The 23,295-nt window shown below is 35.9% G+C and overlaps 1 protein-coding gene across 2 annotated transcripts in view; it reads left to right on the top strand.

The window, feature by feature from the left end:
• Positions 1-23,295, top strand: part of UNC13C (unc-13 homolog C) — a 165,152-nt gene that overhangs the window by 39,529 nt on the left and 102,328 nt on the right. Inside the window, exons 1-2 of one of the 2 annotated variants that reach the window (XM_050978637.1) lie at positions 5,519-5,667; positions 20,076-20,140. In XM_050978637.1, the coding sequence (XP_050834594.1) occupies positions 5,638-5,667; positions 20,076-20,140 (95 nt within the window). In that variant the 5' untranslated portion in view covers positions 5,519-5,637. Of the gene's footprint in view, positions 1-5,518; positions 5,668-20,075; positions 20,141-23,295 lie in introns of those variants that run through there. The other variant, XM_050978636.1, reaches the window with a different exon arrangement.

Below are 23,295 nucleotides of genomic sequence, written 5' to 3' on the forward strand. Positions count from 1 at the left end.
GATGAGACCTGTAATGACTCAAACTTGATTCCATGTGCAGACATACTATTGTGGAAAATGAGTTTTTGACAGAGCAATGGTAGGCTGTAAACTGATTAACAGATCATATGACTAATACAGCTGAGATGGAATAGAACTCGCATGAGAGAACATAAATCTGTTCCATTTAACAGATCTCCCTGTGTTTGTAACAGTACAGCTTTTAATTCGCTATGGCATTGTCAGGAACTGGGTTTAAATAAATTCAGTTCTGAGTGTGCAGCTATCTGTAATACTTTTGGTTATCTCTGATAAAAAGCATTGCTTAGACATGGATAAAACAAACACATGCACACACACACATATACATATATGTATATCACTTGCTATGGAATCAAGATTCTTCTACAGAGAAGCATTAAACCTTATTGAAAGAAATGGAAATGTTCCAGATTCCAGTGATAACTTCATTGTTTCTTGATGCTTTTTAGACTGAGACAGGAAACAAGCTTTTGGGCTTGTTTATACATTCTTGATTTGAAGTCGTTTGAAGAATGTCCAAGTCATCTAAGTGAAGTTTATTTAAGAGGGCACTTAAAAATCTGTGGCTATGTGAGCAAAGGAGGTAGGCAATCACACTTCAAATCTTGTTCAATAGATGGTTAAAAGCATTCAGTGTAAGAGCTGAATGGTTAACAAAGTATTTCTACATCCAGAAACATGCCTTTGACATTGAAAAGTGTCCCAAGATGGTTCCTTTCTCTACTAATAATATGTAAAAGTAAGGCAGCCTTGGCTCTGCTGAAAACTTCTCAATATTCTGAGAGATGTCATTTGCATTCATTGAAAAATGCATGCAGTCTCACTGACCATTCTTTTGCTTTCAAATATTGCTTACTCTTAATTCACTCTTGATGCATTAAGGCGTAAGTCTAAAAGAAGAAGTGGCAAGGACTATACTGGTGCATATGTGTTAAAAATGTGATTCATGTCCCACAGATATTTCATCTTTTATAAAAAACAATAAATAGCCACTTTCTATTCCCCGTCTCACTCTGCATCCCAGTTTTCTTATAACCGGAAAGGAAATGAGTCTGTTTACATTCTCTATTCCAGGATTCCAGAAGCCAACCAGGCTTTTAGCAGCTCAGCCTGTGCTCTGTGCAGCACAGTGCATTTTGCTGCTGCAGTATTTATCAGGGGTTAGTGTTTATTAGTTACCATTACATATGTGTATATATCTAATTAGTAAATATATAGAGTGTAATAGTAAGGTCAATGAAGACAAAAAGTTCAATGCAAAGACCATTTCTTGAGGTATGTCAGTGGACCATGGTGTTTTATAGAGTGCCAGGATGTTTGCAGACAAGGACAGTTCATAATCTCTACTCCACTTAAGACACCACAGATCAATTTTTAACTCTTTATATATCCTTTATCTAAAAAGACTTCTTATTCTGCCAAAGAATTTTTAGCTGCTTTAGATACCAAAACAGCTACTTCTTCTTTATTGGATTTTTCAAGGCTGCTTGCCTTGTTTTTTATCCCACAGCTTTGAAATTGGGAAGTGAATGGTATGCTGTACAGAAGAATACATTTACAGGTTTAAAATTTATTGACTATGTTTCTATGGAATACAAGCTTTTGTTGTATGGAATAGAAACTTCCAGATCCCTCATGGAAACTTTTTAGACTTCTTTCAGATCAAATAGCTTTCCCATTGTAATGGCACCTGTTTATGTCCTGCAACTTGTAAACTGTGCTTTGTGTAAGTTTGGCAGGGGGGGTTTCTGTTATCAGAAGAATGTCCAATTTAATAACCTAGATGAGAATTTCCATTAGTTGTCATTACTTTCTGTTATGTTCTATGAGTTATTTAATTTTTACTTCTCAAAGAAGAGATACCAAGATGATAAGCCCACTTTTGAGTCCTGGCTTATCATAGCCTATTAAAGTCTGGTATCAAAGCAACTATTTCACAAGTTATAGTCATGTACATAATTCAATCTCAAGATAGAACAGCACTTCATATATACAATACTTGCTTGTACCTGAATCCTACCTTGTTCCAAAAGATAAAGCAAGAGAAAACTTTCTACTTCTGTTTTATTAGCTGGTAACCATTTCTTGTCCTGTCCATTTTTTTTATCACTGCCGTGTATCATATGGATCTAAATTGAAATGTCAGTACTCTGAAAGAAAGCAGAGAGCATTTTAAAATTAATATCTGTGTTAAAGTCAGAGAATTAAACTGGATGAAGAAACCTGGATATAAGCATAGCTTGTTAATTGTTGTTAACAATATTGCCTAAAAATGTTTTCAGCTTCAATTATTCATGAAAAAATCTATTCAGACAGTTATGGGGAATCATCTGTGTTTTCATTGTAACCTAGTTAAAACATCATCAGTATTATTGAGTTACAAGTTTGCTTGACAGACATTGTAATGTCATTCCCTCCTTTTTAGACACTTCAAGAAGCCATGTGCAACACAGTGAGATTTTGCAAGACAGACAACACCTCTTCAGGATTTTGTTTAGAACAAGCAGATGTGTGATTTTTTTTAAAATTTTTCTGTCACATTATTCCACAGCATCAGTAGTTTTTATGGCTATAGTCTCCACTGAAACATTTGCCAATGATCCTCTTGGAGATACAAATACTTCTCTGGATCAAAAATTGTGTTTTATGGAAACAGCTTAACATAAATTGCACTCCATGGTTTCTGCTCTCTTCAAGAGCCTGATCTCATCTTATATATATAAGATTTGCAAAGGAATGTTTACAAAGAAATCGGGAAATAGTACAAAAAGGAAAGAGAGTTGTCAGAGCAAAAAGGAACAAGACTTAAGTCAGATTGGACAAACAAAAAATCCAAAATTTTCCAATACTCTAAAAAGCACCGTTAAGAAGATTGCCAAGTGCCCATCTGCTCGCAACTTATCTACTGAAGAAGAGGAAAGCAATAGAGAATTTTCACTTTCTCCAACATTCAGTTACAGAGTTGCTATTGCCAATGGACTGCAAAGGCATACTTTTGTAGCAAACACTAATAATGAAGATATAGTTCAAGACCTGTCTTCAAATGATAGCTCTTGCTCTGAGTCGTTAAGTGAAGTAAAACCCAGTAGCAAGAAAAACGAATACTTATCCCACACAATGCCTGTGCGACGCAACAGGAAAAGCTTGAGCAGCCTCGCAGCCTCTGATGGAAGTTCAGATGGAGAGCGCACTTTACACACACTGAAGCTGGGAGCCTTACGAAAACTAAGGAAATGGAAGAAGAGCCAAGAATGTGTCTCATCAGATTCAGAGCTAAGTTCATGGAGGAAAACATGGGGGTTAAGAAGCAAGTCTCTGGACAGAACTGGCCGTCACCAGAAATCAAACACTCTTGAACCTGGCTTTAGTTCGACAGGTTGTATTAGCCAAACCCACGATGTTATGGAAATGATCTTTAAAGAGCTTCAGGGAATAAGTCAAATTGAAACAGAACTCTCTGAATTAAGAGGGCATGTTAATGCTCTGAAACAATCAATTGATGAAATTTCTAGTAGTGTAGAAGTTGTGCAAAATGAAATTGAACAATTGCGAACTGGATTTGTACAGTCCCGAAGAGAAACTCGGGACATACATGACTACATTAAGCAGATAGGCCACCCAGGAAACAAAGCAAGTCTTAGGTTTCTAAATGTGCCTGAAGAGCGCCTTGAAAAAGCTGAAAGCATAGTTTACAAAATATTAATGGAAAAAATGGGATTCTCAGAGGCACAAAGCACCATTAAAATTGAGTTTGCCCAAAGGCTTGGGCAGCAAAGAGACTGTCCAAATGCAAAGCCAAGACCCATTCTTGTTTACTTTGAGTCATCACAACAGAGAGATTTGATTTTAAAAAAGTCTTATAAACTTAAGGGAACTGGCATTGGAATTTCTACAGATATATTTTCCCATGAAATAAAAGAGAAGAAAGAAAGAGGGCTTCCTTCCTCTCAGACATATGAAAGCATGGATATGAAACATTTAACCATGGAGACCAAATCTAAAATGCATGACTGGGAGTCACCTGACAGTGATAAAGACTTGGAATCAGATATAAATAAGAACAGTTATGCAAAAATATCTAAATCAGCACATCAGATAAAAACAAGCACTATGAAGGGGACTACTGAGTCCCCAAACACTGAAGACCTTGACAGAACTGCTGACAATAGCACCTTTTCACACAGAAGTTATGACAATCAGTCACCAGAATTTGACACTATGGAAAAACAATCAAAGGCCTATTATTCAGATGTGACTCCTTTATGGCATTTACAGAATGACTTTGCAACACCAAAGCTTAGCCGTTCAGAATCAGATTTCTCAAAATTGTGTCAGTCTTACTCTGAGGATTTTTCGGAAAATCAGTATTTTAGCAGAACAAATGGCAGTTCATTGTTGTCTTCCTCTGATCGAGAACTTTGGCAGCGAAGGCAAGATGATTCTCTAAACTGGTATGGCAGTTCCCAGGAACAGACCTTTGCCCAAGACATGCAGCAGTATCCAGAGCAAAATGAAACAGGGAACATAGAAACTGTTGATAGTGGAGTAAGCAATGGAATAATCTGTGTGTCTGGAGACATAAACCATTATGATGATAGTCAGCTTTCTTTACAGGATGATCTTTCCCCATGGAAAAACTGGAATCAGTTGGAACAAGGGGCAGATTTGGGCCTAGACTCATCCACGCAGGAGGTTTTTGTTTATGATATGAGCAGCCCTTCAGACCAACAGACAGATTTTGGAAAGGGCCAAAGTTCTGACCTCCAGTATGATACTGAAAGCTATGATTTCACTCTGGATGGTACATCTCCATCTTGTCCGGGCCTTGACAGCGAAACACAGAGTCAGTGGACTGGTCAATATGATGATTATCAGGACACAAATTCTATCTCCTCTTATCAGAATCAAAACAAATTGCCTATGATGTACCGAAGTCAAAGTGAACTACCAAGTGACGACTCAGAGGAAACTGCCCCTAAATCATGGCACAGCCGATTAAGCATAGATCTTTCTGATAAGACTTTCAGCTTTCCTAAATTTGGATCTACACTTCAGCGTGCTAAGTCAGCTTTAGAAGTGGTCTGGAATAAAAGTACACAAAGCTTAAGTGGGTATGAAGACAGTGGATCATCTTTTATGGGAAGGTTTAGAACGCTATCTCAGTCTACTGCAAATGAATCAAGTACAACACTTGATTCTGATGTTTATGCTGAGCCTTATTGCTACAAAGCAGAGTATGAGGAAGAATTGATTGAACCATCTGGTGAGAATGAAACGGACTATGTAGAAGTAATGGAACAAGTCCTTGCTAAACTAGAAAATAGAACGAATAGTAGTGAAACTAGCGAGCAGGTCCAAGAGTATGAACTGGACCAGTCTTTGTATGAAACTCCATATGCAATGCTACCAGAGGAACAATATGACACACAGTTTGACAGTGTAATCAGTGAAGAGATATTGGAAGTTGAAAGTGACATGGCTCCTGAAGTAGAAATAAGGGAGGATGAAAATCAGAATGTACCAGAGATGATTACTGAAGTTACTGAAATTCAAAAAAAAAAAGAATACGACCATCGTTTAAAGAAGCTGCTTTAAAAGCATACAAGAAACAAATGAATGATTTGGAGGAGAAGATCCTTGCTGGAGGTAACAGTGTTTTAATACTGTCTTTTAAGTAAAACATTGTTCTCATTAGAATTGGATGTTGATTTTTGTATGGTACCTTTTCTTGTTCCCATTGAATTCAGCAGAAAAAAATCCATTTATGTCTGGTTTTGTTTAGAGGGTGAAATAGTTCCATAGAAATCAAAAGATTAAATTTCCCACGTCTTTCTGAATATGTTTAGTCAGACATTCTTGTAAGTAACTATATTTCTTTGAATTTCAGTAACTTTATAATTAAATTTCACAAGGTTAAAGTCTTTAAAAGAACTAAATAAGACGCTGTTCTTGGTTTCCTCATAGTTTTATAATTTATTTATAGGAGTAATACAGTGTTCCGATACTACACTCTTGCTTTCTTCAGTAGTTTTCAAGGCATGGTTGGTTCTATGTTCATCCTGATGGGCAGTGTTCACTACTCCCTATGCAACCCATAACTTGTTACATACTTACAAGAGTAAAAGTCTAAACTGATTCTGTGTCTGTACTTACTTTGATTCTGTCCTTGTTTGTACTTCCAACAAGCTCTCAGAGTAGTCAGTCCCCAAAATAGGGTGAGAAGAGTGTGAAAGACAAGAGTGTAAATGGCAGCATCCATATATGAAGAAGTTCCTTTAGGAAGGAACTAAATTCACTGGAGAGTTTCACACTGATTTTTTCATGATTTTTAACTTTTGTATTATCAGACTTCAAAGCAGAGAGTCATATATTTAACTTTAATAATATACAAAGTGATTACTAGTAATAGACAAAGTAATATACTAGTAATATACAAATATGGTGATATTCAATGTAGACATTAACTGTAACTCTAATAACATTCAGTATAATATTGCATGTGCATTTAATTGGGAGCATCATAATGACTGTAGCTAGCCAGATGGTAATTGTCACCTTGACTGAATCTTTCCTTTATCTGCCTGGGAAAAATAATCATCTGATACATTCATTTTAAAGATGAAAAACTGTGCCTTTAACCAAAGATTGTATTCAGTAGTAATGAGCTTGAGCTACTATGGTGTTTCTTTTTTTACATGAACTATTTTTTCAATAAATCTGGAGTCGTCTTGAAAGTCAATTACAAATGCATTTAAATTTTGATAGTAGTAGAGTATACTTTAAAGTCTATTTTACATTTAAATAATGACACTCAATTGTTTTTGTTGCAGCTGTTTCTCTACAGTACTCTGTTAGATACTAAGTGGTGTGTATATGAATGAAGAGCTATCAATAACTAGGATATTCATTACTTTTTCCTCATTTTGTGAGGCATGGGAGAAGGGAACAACATTCATTTTACCTAGTCATTTTACAATAGGAATATAGTAGTCTCAGGACTTAATTACAGAAACCACACAAGGAAGACCCCAAATTTTGACACCCAAATTGGTTCTACTATTTAAAGTCTGATTGTTTGTGTATATTGGTAGATAATAATTGTTAGAAAATGAGAACTAACTTTGATACATCCCATGCAATCCTTTCTAGGAATAAAATGTATGTTTCTCTTTTAACCCAGCAGGTGAAAGACTTCTTTCAGTCGCTTAATCAATTGACATTTTTTCTTCTGAATAACTGAAACATTTCTCATATTTACAGAGAACCCATTTGCCTCCAAGACCAGTTTATGAAAATGTGATATTGGGTGTAGTCTATGGGGCAAAGTGTCTGTGTGGTTACTAGATGTCATACTAGGACCTCGACTTAAGTTTCCAAAAAAAAAAATAATATAGAATATTATAAAAGAGGAGGGAAATAAAGGAGAAAGGGAGTACATCAGGAGGTTAAGGGGAATTTACAAATGGACTGCTACAACACATTATTTCTCAGCTTATTCTGAAAACAGTGTGCATTCACTCTTGAGCAGCCACTCTGTTTCCTCTTCACACAGTGTGTCCCATGCCAACAAGGAAGAGGATCCATGTTTCAGTCAGGAATTCTGTTGCAGAAGCCACCAACTAGTTTGTTATAAATGGGTCTTCAGGTCCTGTAGCACACCTAGTAATACCTGTTAGCAATACCTATCATCTTTCATAGGTTTTTATATCTAATGGATGAATATGGTATTCTTACCTTTATGTCTGTCCACAGAACATGTAACAGTTCTTCAGAATTTAAAACTTGCAAAAATGCGTTTTCTAGCTGGAGTAGTCTACTCAAAGAATATATTACCTGAAAACTATTTCTGCTGAGTAACAGGTAGTGTTGTTGGAGCAAAATCTTCCTTTATTTTACTTTCAGCTTACTCTCAGTGAGCTGGATAATGAATATTACAGTCAGTCTATTCACAGATAATGAAATCCACTGGTCGGATGTCTGTCCTTGGAGATAGTCAAAATCCATCTGGACATGGTCCTGGACAGCCTGCTCTGGGTTGCCTGATTTGAGCAGAGTTCTTAGACAAGGCCTCCAGAGTTCCCTCCCAGCCTCAGCTGTTCAGTGATATGGAAATGCATTTTTGAATACTTTATATGCAGGCTTGGAAGAGGGATGTCGTCTTAATGTCAGTTTGGCTGCTAAGACAAAACGCCTTCAATTTCTGTTTATTGCTTGAATGGCATCGTCTAGGAAAAAACATTTTATAAATCAGTTCTTAAAGGAGTTCTTCAAAACTCCCATAACGTATTTTGTAACTTCTCATTTTTGACAACCTGCCTTGCTTTCTTTATGTGTGTAATTAGGCATGTCCAGAGAATACTTAGTTTGTCATTTAAGCAAATAGTTGTTTGAGGTGTTCAATCTTCATTTTAATATTTGCAGGAGCAATAATAACTTTTTTTAAAAGTGACTAATAGCTGTGCTAGGGTTTAGATTATTTTTATGAATGTTTCTTGGGTTTTATTACTCTCTTACCCCTGTAACTGATTCACAGTCAACTTCAGATTTCTTACTTTTAAGTGGAAAAGCACTAGAAAGAAAAAAATTTCTTTGAATTAATCTTCATTATATAACCAAACACAACCTATTCCTCAATGAATTGTTCCATCTCTCCATGTTAGCAAAAGTTGTTAGACAACAATCTGTCCAAGCAGAGATAGAACCATATAATATAGTAGCTTTAGTTCTCCAATTTAATACAGAAGAAGGTTTTACAATGATATGATTTTCATTCTAGTAATGCATAAGGTAAGGTCAATAAATCTTTGGTACATAAATTATTTGTTAGTGTACAAGAACCCCATAAGATAGTCCTATTCTCTTTCACTAGCTGGAGCAAAAATACACTCTGGGCTGATTGCTAATGTGTTACTTATTAAAGAATGTTTTTGGAGGCATACTGGAATGACTAGGTAACATGAATGAGAGGAGACATGAGCAGTACATGTGTGATCCTCAGATCTAAAGGTCTGTAAGGATATAGAGACATTGCTTGGATGCATGTATATTAATGGAGGGATTGATGGCTTGAAAAAAAATCTAAGAAATGCTGCCCAGTTGTTTGTTTCTTTGTACACTGTAATTGAGAAGGACTAACACTTTTATTCATTGTTCTAGTCCTCACTTGTTATTTTCTAGCTTTTTGTAAAAATAAAGTTCCTTTTCAGACTGCTGGTGCAGATTGGAGAAGGATGTCCTAGACAGATGGCAGAAATGTAGTTTAGTTTTTAAAATACTGGAGCAATTAATAAAGATAGAAACATGTATATTTGCTTGTATTATGCCAAACTGAGATGCTTATTGTTTCATTGACCAGTACTAAGCTAATGCCAGTCGTCTTGTTCGTAAGATAGCATAAAAGAGAATGCTGGTAAGTCATCTTTTGTCCTTTTTAATCAGTCTGCTTTTGTTACAATGAAAGTCACAGTTTTTCATGTTTTGGGAATTATTTGAAAGCTAAGAGCTTGCTGTTCTCCTTACATCTTATTTCTTCATGTATTTTGTTGTTAAAAATTAAATATAAATTTTATAAAATAAATTAAAACTCAGTCTAAGCTGGCTTGAACTAATGCAGCTTTCAGTTGATACTGTTGAGGTGTATGTTAATGTAAATCCAGATTCCCCAGAATCCCCCAAAAAGGCTTGAAGTTGAGTTGTAGCCACACTCTAATTTGTCTGGAAGTTTAGCCTCACCTTGTTCAAAGTAATGAATGAAACACTTTTTTATGTGATCCCTTTGAGAAGCTTTTCCTGCCCTCAGCCCAATGGCATTTTGCATCTTTCTAATCTCAGCACAGTCTGATGGGGGAAACAAAAGTGACTGAACAAATGCATTTAGTCTTTGCATCATTGGGAAAGAATAGTCCAGACAGAAGCACTCAGAGTTAATAAAATGTAGCAGCAGTACCATGGCCCAAGATTTTTTGTTCTATTCCAAAACATTGGAGCCACAGTATTTAGTGATACAAGGTTTTGTTTGATTTCCCACATCTCATTTATTTATGGTTTGTTTCGTTTTTTTTTTTTCATAAGAGTGATAAATTACTTCATTAATATGAGGACTGATTGTGTATTCTCTGTGGCTGATATAGTTCATCTGCAATGTTTAAGGAAAATGAATATATATATCACCTGATGTATCATCTATGAAGAGTTGGATTTTGGGGACAGAATACTTTTCAACAGAAGGCAATTAATCTATTGCTCTTCTCTTCATGTGTAAATAATGTAAAAAGGCAGATTCCAGAGAGTTTTCATCTGTGTAACTTCCCTTCTTCGCTTACATCAGAAGATGGTCGCAATAGAACAGATGTATTTGTGTAAGCAGGCTGGGGAAGAAACTCTTGCTATACATATTAATACATGGGTGGTACTGAGGAAACAAGATAACTGCAAATTAAGGAATATATTTAAGTGCTGTATTGGGAATGATAATGAACCACAGAAATTTAATAATCTGGTTTTTTCAACTGTCTTGGTTTTCTTTCTCAACACCATGTTTGTGTCTGTCTTTTAGTCAGGTAAGCAAATGATGGATGTCTTTTAACTCTTTTTTTTGGGGTGGATAGGGAGATGGTGCAATAAGTTGTACAGAATGAGATGACACAAAATACATTTTCAGGTGATGTGGGTAGAAACTGATAAATACTATATTTGTGTACCCAAACTGGTTAGCCACAATTCCTTTTTCACATGTGTATGTGTGCACTCTGGAAATCCTCTACCAATATTACAGGAGATAAAATAGTGCTCTAAAGAATTATTAACCACTCCATGCATTCAGTCAGGATGGTGCTGATGAACCAAGGTGTATTGATTTGACTCAGCTTTGTGTGCTTGTTTTGTGCACAGGAGAGTGAATGCATTATTTTCTTGCTGCTGGTTTCACTGGAGTCAGGCATAAGTCTTTATACTTTTCCCTTCCTATTTCTCTACTGTCCTTTAATGGAGAAAAGAGACGTCAGAGACTTAGAACAGAAAATGGCAGTCTGTCCAGTCTGAGATTAATAGATTTGTAGAAAGGTTGCTTTTGAAAAATTATGGCAGGAAATCTAATCAGTTAGTCATGAAGATGATACATCCATCTTTTTGTCTGTGAAGAAAAGCAAGTAGTTTCGTTCACCAGCTACTCTAAAGTTGGGGCTTCATGAAGGGATGCTCTGTATCAGTTGTTTGCTCTGTATCAGTTACTTTTTCAGTTAAGTGAGTGAAAGGATTTAAAAACCTGCTTAATATATCTTCCAGGAAACATAATAGTGTTCTTCTGGCTTATTGTGTTTTAATTCTGTGGTTACAGCATTTGTTCTTACCAGGAAATCTTAGATTATAATACTGGGTCTCTTTGTAAACAGGATAGTAACCAAATAGATTGAAGAGCAACAGTTTAATTTAGCATAGTAACTCCTGCTAAATCAGTGTGCATTACATCAGGGAAATGTATGTCACAACGTTTGTGTAACAGTCTCAGATTCAAAAAATTCTACTGTTACTAGATGCCTTTCCCTAGCATAGCTACACTTATTCTTTAACCATAAAAAACAAATAAACCAACTAGGCAAACAAACCCAGACAACACCCCAAACAAAACCAAAAACCCAACCAAACAACAACAAACCAAAAAAAAAAAAAAACAAAAAAAACAAAACACCACAAAAAAAACCACCCCCACCCCACCCCACCTCACCCCCAACATCCTTAATTGGTAAGTTTTGGCAGAAATCTGTATTTTGGCTGTTTATTAAAAACAAGTAGACAAACCAAAAAAAACCAACAAAACAGAGCATCCCAAACCTCTTCTGTTAGAGAATGACTTCTGTTTTTAAGAAAAGTGATTTGTTAAAACTGCTGGTCTCCTCTGTAAACAAAGTCTCTGCTGCTCTCCTCCTTATGAAAGCAGGAGGCCATTTAACACTGTTTTAACTGACTTTGGAATTCATGTCAATTGATAAATATTCCTGCAGTTCATTTGCTCTTTTTGATTTAAAGCTGCCAGAGCTAAGAGGAAAGCTGAGCATGAATGTCACTTCCAAGGGGTTTTTATACTGGTTTTGTTGGGAAAATGAACACAATACTGTATCATCAAAAATGAAAAATACTTTTTATTTTTATTTCCAAAATATTGAAGAATTTTCTTTAGATTGTTGTGTTTTAGAAGTGGAAATAACACTGCATAATTTTTGAATACAGCTTTAAGATAAAGAAATCTTGTTAAAGCATCAAGCTGAAAAAATATCTAGACATACATTTAAAAAATGTAATGACTTGGAAAATGTGAATTCATAAATAGGCTCAAGTCTTCCTCTCATGTATTAGTGAAGTAGAATATTACAACAGAGCGTGTAAGAGATTCTGTTTTGCTGTCAAGGGGAAATTCTGACTACTCCCATGGGACAGGTACCAGGTTTTTTTCTTTGTGCACATTTTCCAGGTGATCAGTGGAACACCTAGACAGCTGTCTCTCAGGAACTCTAAATAGAAGGAAATACCTGAAACCTCTCCAGTTTATTGCTGATGCAAAATTATTGCTGATACTGACAGAACTTTGTTAATCATGAGGATTGTTTCCTTGAGGACCTGAGAGTATTCTTCAGATGGCTTGCAAGATAAGAAGTTTTAGTAAATCTGAAAATCAATACCTATGTTTCTGCTGATGACAGAGCAGTTTAAAAAATGTCTTGGGTGCTATGATAAAGAATATGGTGTGCAAAAGATACAAGGATACAAGTTAGCTAGAAAAATACCACAGAAAATATTGTTATCTGTTTTTGCTAAATCAGTAGTGGCAAAGAGCAATCTGCTGACTGCTTCAAGTAGCTTCTCTGGAGTAGATTATTGGAGCAGCAGCAAGTGATTTGTCAGTGCTGTCACAGGCCCATAAACTATGGATAGCTCTGGGTATCACCAGTGCAGCTGCAGCATCACCATAGGAATTCTTGTCCTTCAGCTGCATATGTACCAAGATGGAATAAGGACAGACAAATGTGATGGATGTACTATTATTGAATGTAAAAATGAACCAGGAGAGAGGAATATTTATAAAATGCACTTTTTAATCTTATCCTGTAGCTCTTTCTGTTTCATTTTGTACAAACAGGATGGAGCTGATGCTCCTCTGAATCTATAAGGCAAGGAGGGTACTGCAAACATAAAGAAGGGGAATTTTCCATAGGAACTTTTAAAGGCATGTTGGGTAAAATTTCCTTTTCCTAAAAAACCATGAAAGTAAAGGACAAGGAGACATGCCTTTTTCTATTAACTATAAAAAGGGACTGAGGATTTCAGAAGGATTTATGCTTGTCATATCAAACAAAAACATCCAGTATTACCAAAAGTCATACTTTGAATTCCAGTGTACTAGTCTATAGTTCTTGACATCTGTGTCTCTCTTTGGTGTTTAGGCATAATTATTTCAAGTTATTATTTTAAGCAGAGCCAAAAGAAATGATAATTTGATTTTGAGTTTACCTATAACACAAAAGATAACAGTAAATAACCATTTTTAAAGGTTTAATGCTAGTCATATTATTTCAAATATTGTTCTTCTCGTGTATCTGTTAAGCTAGTCTTTTATCAACAGAAGAAATTCTGATATCTTTGCTTATCTCAGTAAGCGTTATTAGCTTGATGTCATCTTTTTTGTATGAGATTATACATTGACTAACTTTTTCTTTCACTGCTGTAAGTTTTGAAATTAGCCTAAGTGGAAACAACTCCATGGAAGAAACATCCTCATGCCAACAGCAGCTATGAATATAATACCCCGTGGAATATGTGACTGTTGCTCAGACACTACATTCTGATCCTAGCTGTACATGTTAGTCGTGCTCTTTAAGAGAAGTATATTTATATGACTTATGAATGTGCCACCATTAGCATTTTAGTTTACAACAGGGGTAAATTTGAAGCAAATCTTTGTCTTCCCAGTTGGCTACATTTGATCACTGGAATGGCTGAGTGGGATCTATGTTTTACTGATGCAACCAAGCCAGATGTTGCTCTTGAAGATCACATCTGATGTGCTCAGCAGCTAATGGGCTTTCAGTCATCAGGGCCAAAAATAGAACCAGTACGAAGTAAATGCCCCAGAACATTTTAGCTGTGAGCACTTGTGTCTTTGTCACCAACTGCTTTGACCTTCTGATCCACTCTTTTGGCATTCGGCTCTTTGCTATTTCCCTCGTGTTCTCTGTGGCCCAGGGTGGACAGCAGCTCACCCCTCTGTCCCAGGCTGCCACCAAACATCCCAGCCCTGCTGTCACTTCTGTCTATGCTGTCAGGATAAACCAGTTTGCATGTCTCAGTGCAATCCTCATGTTCAATGCAATAAGAACCGAGGAATATGGTTTTTGTTTGTTAGAGTCCAGAGGAACTACTCTCACATTTGTTCTCCAACCAAGGGGCTGTTTGCTTGGATTTCTTTGGAAGTAATCTGATTGGACTTCAGCTTGCACCTCAGACCATGATATAGCGATTCAAGTCAAACACTTTGTGGCGTTGTTAGCTTTGTGATGCAGAAAGATTTGCAATAATCACTTATCTATTTGTTTTCACAGCAAATAATTAATTACTTGGTTGCGTGTACTGTTGTCACATGTATTGAGGGAGATGAAATATGCCTTTTCATCCTTTTTGGATAATGTATGCCTTACCATTTTAATGCTTTCTGGGATGAGAAGCGAGTGCTTAAAATGCATGCTGACTTTTACTTCCTACCATCATTCTAACAAGCCAGAGATTGTCAAGAGAGCTCATTCTTCAAGAGAATGGTAGTTTTTTGAGCTCACTGCATTCTGTAATCAAACAGTTCTCATGACAGTCTATAACTTACTGTTTTAGAGATAAGTTCTAGAATTTGATAGAAGTGTCTACCAGCTGTTAAAAAACAATAGAAATCAAAGCCATTAGAAGTCTAATGGGACTCAATTTCTAAACACCAGAGATATTTTTAAAGCATGTCCTTTTGTTTCAGATTTGCAGACCACTTTATTAATAGAGACACAAATGCGGTTTTCATCTTCCCCAAACTGACCTCCTGTTTTGACTCTCCATGTATCCGCTAGTAATTTTTCTACATCACTGCTAGTAAAGTGCTAGCAGCAATTCTTCTATTTCTCCTGTCAACCAAGCTTTATTCAAGTTTGACCTTCTCTTTGTCAGACAAGCATCACTCATCTCTTATGATGTGCTAGCTTTAATATTATCTTTCAAGCGTTATACGCAATCTCCATTGAATAAGCCTCAGCAGTACAACATCCTCTGGGCTTACACAGTGTAGTGTTCTGTTCTCCAGTGGCAACAATAGCTTCTGGGTGCAGCATTTATTATTTTAGCATGGTTTAATTTGTGTCATTGTTTTGGCCAATCTACTTCTTTAATGTCCTGCTTCTATTCAAACCTAGTTTTCATCTTTTGTTTCCCTTTCTTGGCAATAAATGTTAATTAAAATTGCCCATCTCAGACTTGAAACTACTTCTGACTGTGGGTACCTTACACATGTTATTTTCATGGAACAGCTGTATTGTTATCTAATTCCAGCAAGTATTTTTTCTGAAGGCTTTGCTTCCAGGAACGACGTAATTATCAGTTTGACGTTCTTGCAGCCATTTTCCAGAATTAAATATTGAAATGGTACTTTGAGAGAATAGTGAACTTTAATTCTTTTTCCTATTTGGCGTTGTGCAATAATGCACACTTACAAGAGTGGAAAATCAATGTTTTGATTAATTTTTGATCCTAGGATTTCCTAAAAGTTTAGATTTTTAGAACCTTGTTACAGTTCTTGTGCTATGGTGTGGAGTTGAGAACTGAATTTTTGCAGTCATTAAAGAAAGGGGAGTGTATTGGGACATTTTCTGCTGCTCAGAAAAGAGCACAAATGAAGTAATGACACAAGACTTTTGAAGGAGGGTTATGACTGGGGAGCAGAATCACCTGAACCTCTTTGGTGAAAATACCTCTGCCGACTGATAGAGCCGATTGTATTTCTGATGGTGTCACGAGCTACAAAAGCAAAGGTCTGTCCTGACTTCCATGTCTTCATTACTAATATACCTTTCATGCTCGGAAACTCTGCCTTTTCAGCAGCCTTTATAGATTTGGTTTTTTCTTCAGAAAATTTGGTATAGAAACTGGTTGTCTTGTATGATTAATTTCTGTTTTGTGTGAGAAGTTGCAGGTGACAGCATTGCTAAGAGAATGAATAAATTGGACCATGGCTGAAACCTGAAAACAGCTGAAAAAAATGTAAAGTTAAACTTTTCTCAGATCTGTTTATTTTCATTCCAAGATTCAATAGCAGTTATGCAGTATTAATAAACCCTTGTTGGAAATTTTACTTAGCCTACATTTAAACTGGTAGGTGGATAGAAAATAACCAGGGGGCTTATTTGAGGGTACTGAAAAAATGACAAGCCCCTCTCACTTCATTGCCCAGCCATCCCCATGTGTAAACCACTTTCAAGAGAAACCAAGATTTAGTGGCTATGCTGAAAATTATACAGCTTTTTTAATATCTGGAACTTATTAAAGGAAACTTAAAGACTAATTTTATCTAATTTCCTGCTTAGTTATCTAATTAAATGTTATTGACTGCCTTAAAAAATAAAAAGGGCTTGTGCACACTTTCCTTTTGCCTTCAATATTTGAGATTAGTAAAAATAATTTTCAGTAGTATGCTGATAGATGACCACCCTGCTCCTCATCATTCTGCTACACAGGTTTGTAAATATCAATGTGGACTGCACTGAGCTGAAATAGCAACAATTAAGGAGCAAAAGGATTTTTTCCTATAATCCTAGTAAAAAATACCTTCCTCTTATCTAAAATGGCCTGTGGTATAAAGGCACAATCTGAAGGCTATTACTGGTATTTTATAATGTAATGAAATTTCAATTAAAATGTAAGGAGAAACAACTAGATAAAGTAGGAAGGGTTAGCTATCAGAACCAGTGTTTCCACAGCTCCTAGGTGCACTCATTACTTTTTTAGGTTAATATTTTGGCTGTGTGGATGACTGAAGTGAGTTACATGAAGATAAGCTCTTTTAAGTAAATCATTGTCATTCAGCAGTATAATCTGAGATGTCTAGCCTTGAATCCCTGATTTGAAAATACATTCAGTGGACTCTTACATAATCACAGTTCATTTCTTATCTACATCAAGGATTGTTGCTGTCTGTTCTGGTAGCCTGACGACTACTAAAGTGAATTGCTTGGTGACTGTACACTTCCTGATTTGGTGCTCTCATACATGCAGAGAACACTTCCACAGTTCAGATTAGTTCACTCATGGTGGGTTCAGAAGAAGCAGTAAACAATGAAGTTTTCAAATTAATTTTGTCTCTGAAGATGCATTCATTTGTTACAAAGAAGAGATGTTCTTAAGATCTCTTTTTTGGGAAATTTGCATCACTTGTCCACTTTATGCAATTTCTTTTGAGAAAAGAGACCATTAGATGGGTGCATTTTTCTTTGTATGTAGTGACTGACAGGAAATGCAAGTTAAACTAAAAACTTACCTTTCACCCTTCCTAATTTTGATTGTCATTCCTCACTAAATTTAGGCAAAATTAGGTTCCAGTAAAGGAAATGTAGTGAAGTTAGATTAAGTTGGCTGAAACCAAGACAGGGAAAGGAAATTTTATCTATCTCTCTGTCTGTCTGTCTGTCTATCTATCTATCTATCTATCTAATCTCTCGTGCTCTGAAAAAAACGATTTTATGTAGAAAACAAGTCTGAACAATTTTTAATATAAGATTTTTTAAAAGTGAATTAAACATATAATTCATATGATTCTTTACTCCTCTGATATCAAAGTGTCTGCAAACTATTTAAGAATTGCATTCCACGTAAATAATACTGAGATTTGTTCTGTTCCTTTGTATGTCACTATTACCAATTTTGCTGTGATGAGATATTCTAAAGGAAGGTGCAGGTTGCATGAAAATATTGTGGTGAGGCTTCTTAAATTACAAGTAGTGTCTTGCTTAAAACTTCCCTCAGTCCCCAGATTTTTCTTTGCCTTTTGGACTCTTCCTTTTTTACAAGTTGGAGAATGGATGCCTCTGTCTCTCCTACCCTGTTGCTACATGCTGTCATGCCTTTCTTATTGGTGTCCAGATGCTGCTCCAGCCCTCTGGGTTTATCTCCTCTTTTCTTTAGGCCTCAGAAAAGCACATCCCATCCTGTTTCCAAGGCTAGCCCAGGTTACAGTCATCTATTTCCTCCTGGTTCTGCTCTCACCCTGCTTATGAAGTGCTATAATAATTTTGGAGTGGGGAAGTTAGATCTTATGGTTGTCCAAATATTCTTTATATGCTTGAAAGAGTAGCCAGTACTATCTGATATTGTGAGACAAATCCATTTCACAAATTTTTTTTAAATAATAGAATATTTAAAGAGTAGTAAGCTCATTTTCATAAATCTAGTCAGTCAAGTGCTTTGATCATGTAGGCTGCCTCTAAAATTAGTGGCAGAATAGAGCCTTTTAGTTCCCTGATTGCCACTACTGTACACTATGCAATTTACAGTTGCCAGTATATTTTGGATTTATGTGTTTGAATGTGATTTTTTCCTGTATATAAACTGGTTTAAAAATTAAATGTGGCACATGTTTAAGGTGTAAATTGTTATTTTGTGATGTACATAACCTGAGATATCTCTGAACATCTTGAGAATATCCAAACGATTTAAAGGGTCCTTGAGGACTCCCTTTGGGGAGGTGGGAAGATCAGTAAGGTGACAATTAAAACAATGCTATTACATTTATGCACTGTACTATAAAGTGCAAATGTGACAAGACAATAAAATGAGGGTAGCTTTTTCTGTCAGCAAATATTTTCTATCTGTAAATTTTCACATTGTGCTCTTGCATTAAGCAATTTAGAATTTATATATATATATATATATATATATATATATATATATATATATATATATATATATATGAAATAACTTATACTTTCACAATTGTAGTTCTGTTAGTATTTGGGGAGTAATTTCTGTCATTTTATGAGTAGCTGTGATGGAATAGTTACAGTTCAGGAACTGGGCTGGGGAGTGTGGTGTTTATATCCTTAGAAACACTTGCCTTTTCCTTGAAAATAGAGGATTATTTATTTGAACACTGCAACTAGATTAAATATATATTCAATAATATTAAAAATACATTTTAAAAAAAGCAATAAAATTTAAAATCCCATGGAAATGGGGTATAGTATGTGAAATATATGCTGTCCACACTGTCCTCTATAAGTGGAAGGTCTTCTTATCTACTTAGAACATCTTTTTGTTTGTTTAAAATGTAGTGACAGCGAGCTCACCACAATTAAACAGCTAAGCACAGGTGTTATTTCGATTCTGGTCTACATTAACAGATTAAAACACTGACAGATTTTATAGCATGAGATTTTTTTTCATAGGCTGGTTTTTCTAACCTATATTCCCCTTCTTCCCAATTCTCTTTCAGATAGCGGTTCTGTGGATGAAAAGGTTTAACATCACCTGTTTGCTATAGGGATCATGTATTTTGTTGATGTTTGTTTGTGACTTATTTGACCTGTTTTGTTCCATCATTTTAGTTGTGAAATCTGCATGGTTTTTCCCAGCTTTCCACTCTTTTGTTCTCCTTTGATTGTATTGCGAATGTGTTGCATTTATATACAGGGTTACCCTCACTGTTGTGCTTACCATAATTGCCAACACAGGGGTCTGCTACTGTCAAACATGATATCAGATTTTTGCCTTCAATTACCACCTACCCTGCATTCACTATAGGATTTAAAGGGCAGCAGTATTTTGGAAGCAATACCTTACCTTCCCATGGGTTCTTCCACTGTGTGTCACTAAATGCTGAATGCTACCAAAATGTTTCCCAAAGGAGCAGTTAGTCTAGCTTTGGCCTGGAGCTGACCCTGCTAAACATTTTCATATGTCTTACATGTTTGATGCAGTTAAATTCTGTCCAAAACTTACTAAAAGCAACCAAGTAACTGCACTTTTTTTGATCTCTGTTAAAGGCTCGCTTAGCAAGTGCAAGTTCCTTGGATGCTTCCAAGCTTTATGCAGTCCAAGCATTTGCTGGGTAAGTAAAAATATAACTGATAATTTTGTTATTTGTATCTGCAAATTATTCTTACAGCATTATAGTATTTTCTTAAACTTTCTGTTTTAAGAAATTGTATTATTTTAAAAGAAAGATGGGGTTTCATTAAGTATGTCTTCCTCTTTGATTTTTTTAAAATTCATTATTTTCTGAGAAATTAATACTACAGTTCCAATGGTGAGGTCAGTTAGATAAAAGATTTTACCTCTTTGCATATAAAATAAGTGTCCTTTAAAGCTGTAGCCAAATTTTGTCTTTGTTCTGGTAAATGTATTGTCCTGCAATTCTAGCAATATATCACTCTAGTGCTTGAAATTAAAAAGTCAGGGGAAAAGATCTTGCAGTGGCTGAAAGCAAATATGGAAGAAACCTGTATATTTTTTTTGTTGTCTCCAAATAAAGTTATCTTGCATCCAGTTCAAGGGATTCCTTCCTGTTTTGAATACTTTCTTATTATTCAACATGGAAAGGTAAAGAAATAAATGCTTTTGGTAAAATTTATCAGTTATATTAGTTACCTAATTAAAAGAGGTATTATCCTCTTGCTGGTGCACTCTCTAAGTACTTTTTTACTGTAATTACAATTTATTTCAAAGACAAGGTGATGAGATTAAATTAATCATCCATCTTCAGCTTTTATAGCTGAAATGCTATACAATTGACACGATGAAGTTTTTCCTGTTTAGATTCGTATTTTGAGCAGAGGTGGGTGTCACTAAAAGGTAGTTACGGCATTAATTTGCTTAATATTATGCACATGCTTCTATGGAAAATGTACTTAGGGTAACATTCATACTTATTGCTAAACTTTAAACAAATTTATATGTGATCTACAGCTCTTTAGTGGTGTAGGTAGTTTCCATATAGTTTGTCATACCTCAAAGTGTTGTCTTCCTGCCCTTTGCAGCTCCTAGAACCTTCAGAGTTGCTGTAAGAGTGTGAGGACACGTGTGACATTGTGCAGGATTAGTCACCAAATGCAAAACAGAGGAGAAACTACACCTGGTCACGTGTAGTTTAGGACAGAATTTTGTAAGCAGATTCTGCATGCAGGTACTGACAGTCAAGTGTTGTATCTGTGCCTGTAGGAAGCTAAACGTGACCATACTGTCTTGCTGTATGTACTACTTTCCCTAAGCAGTTGCTTAATTACAGTTTCTTAATAGATGTAGACCTTTGAAAGGTATTGTGGAATTCCTAATATTTTGTGGGTTTCACACAAAAAGCAACCTCATAGGTGTAAGGAGAGCTTTTGCCACTGACAAGGGCTATACAGACAGAAGCTGCTCTTTTCATGCCCTCTCTTCCATTCACAGGTGAATAAATTCAAATATTGAATCCTCTGAGAATAAGCTGTGTCAATCCCTTGGGCAGACATCCTGTAACCACTGCATAGGACTGCCTCAAATGGCTGGCAGTAGCTCAAGAATAGCTCGTGTTTTTAGATGAAACCTTACTTCTTTTGCTGACAAAGTTTAGACCTGTCCTTGCTTTTTTTTTGCTGTCCACAGCATCTTTATTCAAGCCTCTGTTTCACTAGGCCTCCTTAAAAACAGTTATGCAATTTTCATTTAACTTCTCGTTCAGGCAAAGAATGCTGTCATTTCAAAGACATTTGTGGCTCTGTTTTAATCACGCTTCCCACTCCACTCCTTCGTGCAAAAACTAATGCTAATTTCTAGGATCCCTTGGTCTTTTTACTGCCAGCACAACTGACTGCAGTTAGCTCTGACTCCTTCTTCCTTTCTCTCTCCAAAAGGTGTTGCTATTAGAAGTGAGGGTGGAGATTGCTTCCTTCACAACCATTGTTACCATGCTTTATCTATGCAAAAATACCCCAGCTGACTCTCTTCTGTCTTGCTTCTCCCTCTCTGTCATAGCACAATGCTGTGACCCCACCTCATGCACCAGCACCCCCAAGTCCATGGCAGGGACTGCAACTCATGCATTCTCTGTAATGATCTTCACTTGGTTGCATGAAATGAGACAACAGCCCATGACAAGAAAGTAAAGGCAAAGACCAAAGACAGCATTTCTAGGGCTTCTCATGCAACTTCTCTGTTAAAAGGCAGAAACACCACCTTTCCTGGTTGTTCCATACCAGTTATCACATAATAGCATCTTCGTTTTATTTTTTTTTCACTTTCTTGAAGATGAGGCACTTTAGGGCTCATTATTTCCATGTTTTTAAAAGTGAAAGTAGGTCAGCTGGAGTTCTCATCATGTATATGGATCCTGGGTAGCAGTGCTTTACTTTTTCCAGAGACTTGCTCTTGTATTAATTTACTGCTTCCTAATGAGCAGTCAGAGACTGATAATTTTACCACATGGCCTAAACCATTCTGAAATTCGCTAACGATACACAGATGGTGCTGCATGCAGATGATTACTCCATTCCTTCAGTGGCATCTTCTCTATGTTAAATCAAATTTATTTTTCTTGAATTCTCTGACAAATTCAAATAGATTACTGTTAGGCAGAATCCAGAAGCACCAAAAAATAGTCAATATGACAGGGTTTTTTTCCTTGCCTTTATTGATAACTTTTATCAAATTATGATTACACTTCATCATCTTCTATGTCAAGTTATTGTTGGGTTATAATTGGAAGTAGGGAGAGGAGTAGACAATTCAATGTATAACCTACATTAACATGAAAATTTTGCCCTTGCTATGTTATTTCTTAATGATGACTAAAAGGACTTTAGTAAGAACCTCTATTTCAGTCACATTTTTATGTTATAGAGCAGAATTATAGATGGAAATCCCTTTACAGATGTTGCCTCCATGTGAACATAAGAATGCCTTATACACAATAAGTTTTATTTACTGCTGATGGAACTGCTCCTGAGTAGTAAAAAGCCCTGAGTTCATTTCTCTTTACATTTACTTTTCACAACCTCAGAAATGTTATTTTATTTCTATCACACTTTTGCTGGGTTTGTAAGTATGTCTGGAAGCTGCAATTTGGGTCTACTTTGATCTTTATGTTATTGAAAAAAAATTCTAGTATCACAACCTGGCACGGAAAAATGGTTGTGGGAAAATATAAGGAATTGCATAAACAGACTGTGAATTCTCCTTCCTTTCTTAGAGAATAGTGTGAGTGCATCAGAAGGAACTGAAAAATTCTTC

Source organism: Serinus canaria, chromosome 10 (assembly GCF_022539315.1).
Source record: "Serinus canaria isolate serCan28SL12 chromosome 10, serCan2020, whole genome shotgun sequence".
Taxonomy (NCBI): Eukaryota; Metazoa; Chordata; class Aves; order Passeriformes; family Fringillidae; genus Serinus; species Serinus canaria.